Below are 4391 nucleotides of genomic sequence, written 5' to 3'. Positions count from 1 at the left end.
AGTTGATTTGGTCCCCATTCTAGTTCAACCTTATAAATGAGAATGTTTGAACCACCATAAGACAGCTTTACCAAAACTTCACAACCATGGTAGGAAGCAAAGGTGCTGGCATTTCCCATCTCTAACTGTGCCAGGAGAAAGATATATATAGACACTATGAGACCTTCATAGTTGTACAAGATTGACCCAAATACAGTGCTTGTGTTGTGTGCTTAATTACACAAGATTTTTTTGGATAAGAAAGACTTGTTATTAATCATGGAGATAGAGAACAAAACATACAAAGTGCTGATGAGCAAGGAGTTAAATTACATTCAGTTTACCCTAGGGCATGATCATTTAAGTACAGGTTTGGCTGAAGGACATGCAAGCTTCATAAAATGCGCGCCCGTATAGTGTATAGCCACATTGAATGCCAAGCTTAGAAACAGAGGAACATGCCAACTTCAATTCATTTAACAAGTGGATCCAATTAATGATAGGTCTTCACATTTAAATCCTCTCCGTGTAACTGAATCACACCAAAGACTAAAAAGTCAAAGATGCATGTCCACTACCATTCTCGGCCAAATAAGTTGCTTATGTCTAAATTTTTTGCTGTTGCGGAGGGTGACCATATGGCTGCTTATTACCTGCACCGAATTGGCTGTATATGTTAGAATAGACAGTGATGCTTAAATAAGCATCGGCATTATACGCATTACACATAATTTTTCAAGTACTACAATGTACAAAAATCATTTCCTTCTTGTTGACAATTCAGAGCCATTCTAATGTAGATGTCAGTGATCATGAAATAGTGAGGTAAACCTTAGCGATTCTCAGCAAAAGAATATGAAGTCATTTCTTAATATCATATCCATATTTATCTAAGTATGTAACGCAGCTTATGGATGAAAACTTACATCACGTCTATAAAATTTATCACCCAAGAAATGCTACATCATTTTCTTTCACTCATTCTATAGACCATGCCATTTTCCGGTTCATTGAGAATGGAAATGTCTTCATTTAGATGACCAAGAGGGTTTTCTATATTCCCTGGCTGCTCCTTTTCACACCCATCGTTGCTCTTTCCCCACAGGACACAGTAAAGGCCTATGATTATGAAGAGGGCACCAAATAAACTGTGGAAAACATATATGGAAGGTACTACATCAGAGTCCAGTCTATGAGAAATTAGAATTCATAAATGCACACCTTTCTAAATGCAGGTAAGGAAATACCAGGCAATGAAAACATACCAGGTGATGAACTAGTGTAATTAAGATGCTCACCTTCCTAAATGCAGGCGCTCTGCAAACGCGATAGCTGAGAATATCCCAACAATTATAAGTAGTAATGGAGAAAACATGGCTGCGAAAACTGGCCCTTTCTCACTGATAACCCACGTTTGGAGGTAGTACACTAAGGCGGAATTCACAACTCCCTGTGATTAATAAATAAAACGTATACTTTCGTAATTAAGTTTAACATATTTTCAGAAACAGGTGTCAGATTCCGCAGACGAGCAATATATGAGGTTCAATTGGAAAATTACAATCATTAAAGAATTTACAAGTTACTGAACTCGAAAACATGTTTAGCAATGTTTAGTTAAAATAAACTCACACAGTACATAATGGTTAGGAGATGCAAATCCCATCCTAGTTTCCATGAGCTAGGATGTCTATCAAACATAAGTGTGAGAGCAGAAGATTGCAATGCCGCAAAGAAACACATCAGAGTGTTCATTGACAACTGAGCTCGGTAAACCTTACAGACCATGGCCTGTACGGTGGCAAGAGACATAAAAATGACTTTTCTGTACGTTATCAAACTGTAATGTTAGTAACTATGAAAATCATGCAATTCAATTACAGAACATTATATGTAACAACCTGAAGAATGAGCCATGCACTCCATGCTACATTACTACTCAGAATAAGCGCTGACCCTTTAATCCAATTGTCTTTATGGCGACTCAACCGAACCGAACTTCTTGTCTTATAGATATGGATTAACGGGCTCTTTGTGAAGCCCTTGAATTGGTAGCCACCTTTCCAGAAGGTAAATACAAGTGCTCCGCCAATACATATAAGAGAACCTATGACTTTTGCTTGACCTTTAGCACTCTGAATCACCACTTTCTCCATCCTAATTAAATGAGTAAAATAGCTTTGTTCAGCTGTCTATAGTATATGGTATAACACGTGGATAGACGGGTATATATTTTGTGAGTGTAGATAGAAAGGGCTAACACTTGTATCATAATGTGATTATGCAGAATGTTGAAAGATTACCGGAGGAGAACTGCTAATGAGAATGTCAAACCGGGAATTACATTACTTAAGGCACTTGCAACAGTTGCAGTAGTGTAATCAAGTCCAGCATAGTAGACATTGAGATGAATTGTGGTTCCAAGTGATGCGAGCACAAAGATCTTCATGGTAGTTGCAAATGAAAGCCGAGGGCCGATTCCTGCAGGGTACGTACCATCTTTTGTTAGAAAAAATTACATAAACATGCCTGTCTATAGCATTAATGTCATTGATATACTTTTAAGTTATAACTAGTGTTTCGAGAACTTGCAGTTTATTGTAAAATTTGTGCTGATGAAAATTGTGTTATAAAATGGCAAACTTGGTTGGCAATGAGCGACTGCTACAGGGGAAAAACAGCACCTACAAAGCAAAGATGAGAAAAATTACGGACAATAACCTAAACAACCTTTATTACTATGCTAAAGGCGCTATTCAGTCCGAGGCTCCGAGCCTCAGCTCCAAGGTGGTTGATTTATCCACAGTGGCTTCCCTACATAGTGTCATGAGTCATGACGGCAGAACCAGTGTTTGGAGCACTTGCCTGATCTGTCTACTTTGAAAAGTTGTTTACCTTCCATTATTGTTTTCTCATAAAACTGGAAATTCACTCCAGTACGTACGACTTACATTATTACAAGGAAAATATACTAGCAACAGTGAATTCAGGCTAACATGATACGAACTGCTGCTACTAATGGACTCAAAAGAAAAAGTGACAGTAGTATTCTAAGCATATCATTTGCATAGTTGCGCAATAGAATTCCACTGCAGCGTAAAAAATTCAAATTGAAATTCAATGGAGTAGCACGTAATTACCTCTCAAACGCGTATGCCAGAGGGCCTAAAATAAGCATGGCAATTAGGTGGCGATAGACAATAAACACAAGTTGATTCTGTCCGGTCTCTAGTACAATCTTAATGAGAATGTTAGAACCACCATAAGCCAGCTGTACCATGACCATGGCTGCGCAAGATGCAAAAGTCCTAGCATTTCTCATCTCTAACTATGACAAAAAATCATAATGCATATACACCTTGGTATATATACAAGCTTGATTGACCAAATTATACTGTTTCAGTAGAGCTTATGAACTTTTTTAATCATATAGAGCAAGTGGGATTCAGATTCAGACATTCAGTGGAGCAATAGTGCAATACGTAGTAAGCAAAAGAGATGCCTACTTTATTTTATTTTGTCCTAATATTCACATTTGCTCTGCTGCAGTAGAGAAAAAAAAAAAACATTTGCTCTGCTGATGTAAGACTAAGGGCTATTTGTTTTTTTGGATTAAGTTATAATAGGGGAAAAAAATAAACATTTGCTCTGCTGATGTAAGACTAAGGGGCTATTTGTTTTTTTGGGTTAAGTTATAATAGGGGGTCTTATAAAGTGGTTTGTTTTTCATTTTAAGTTCCTCTTATAAAAATTTGTAAAAATAGAAAAAACAAATACTCATTTAATTTGACAAGTATAATCCTGATTTACATCACATTTAACTTGAATAGATTAATTTGAAATAAGCGTATAATTTGATTTTCGGTTTCAAATCAATTTTGATAATTAGAATATCGATTTTAGAAAATTACCTTAATAGCATGGTGGTGGCGGTGGTGGTAGTGGTTTAAATAGCATAGTGATGATGATAGTGGTGGTAGTGGTCTTAATAGATTGGTGGTGGTGGTGGTGGCAGCAGTGGTGGTCTTAATAGCTTGGTGATGGTGGTGGTGGTGGTGGCTAGGGCAGGGTTCGGGTCGGATATGGCTATATCCGAATCCGAACCCGAACCCGATTATATCCGAATCCGACTAACCCGATCGGATAACACTAAAAATTCAAAAAAAGCCCAAAAATATATCGGAATCCGAACCCGAACCCGACATACCAAAATCCGAATCCGACCCGAATATATAAACAGATACAAAAATCAACCTGAACCCGATATATTCGGTAATCGGGTCTACCCGACCCGATTCCCTACCATAATGGTGGCTAGATCAATGAAGTTATTTGGAGAAGAAATTAGTGAAAAAATCAACATGCGATTATTTATTCTCAAAGAACTATCAATGCCAAGGAAGAAAAAATTA

The 4391-nt window shown here is 37.4% G+C and overlaps 1 protein-coding gene across 2 annotated transcripts; it reads right to left on the bottom strand.

The window, feature by feature from the left end:
• Positions 1-216: 216 nt before the first annotated feature.
• Positions 217-2266, bottom strand: LOC147495897 (WAT1-related protein At5g64700-like). 2 transcript variants are annotated; one of them, XM_086566980.1, is made up of 5 exons: positions 1881-2266; positions 1612-1770; positions 1278-1429; positions 906-1127; positions 217-632 (listed from the first exon to the last, which is right to left on the bottom strand). In XM_086566980.1, exons 1-4 carry the CDS (start codon positions 2133-2135, stop codon positions 944-946), a joined length of 750 nt encoding a protein of 249 aa, XP_086423106.1. In that variant the 5' UTR covers positions 2136-2266; the 3' UTR covers positions 217-632; positions 906-943. The 2 variants fall into 2 exon arrangements, with proteins under 2 accessions (XP_086423106.1, XP_086423107.1); XM_086566981.1 differs by lacking the exon at positions 217-632 and having other exon boundaries at positions 798-1127.
• Positions 2267-4391: the final 2125 nt, after the last annotated feature.

The sequence above is a fragment of the Coptis chinensis genome, chromosome 6, assembly GCF_015680905.1.
Source record: "Coptis chinensis isolate HL-2020 chromosome 6, ASM1568090v1, whole genome shotgun sequence".
Classification (NCBI taxonomy): domain Eukaryota; kingdom Viridiplantae; phylum Streptophyta; class Magnoliopsida; order Ranunculales; family Ranunculaceae; genus Coptis; species Coptis chinensis.
The sequence above is the reverse complement of the archived record's forward strand: the minus strand, read 5'-3'. Positions and strand labels throughout refer to the sequence as shown.

Coding starts and splice junctions, on each gene's coding strand:
- LOC147495897 (XM_086566980.1), bottom strand. CDS start 2,135: ATGGAGAAAGTGGTGATTCAGAGTGCTAAAGGTCAAGCAAAAGTCATA. Junction 1,771..1,880: donor GTGCATGGCTCATTCTTCAG/GTTGTTACATAT, acceptor GCCACCGTACAG/GCCATGGTCTGTAAGGTTTA. Junction 1,430..1,611: donor TCCTAACCATTATGTACTGT/GTGAGTTTATTT, acceptor TATTAATCACAG/GGAGTTGTGAATTCCGCCTT.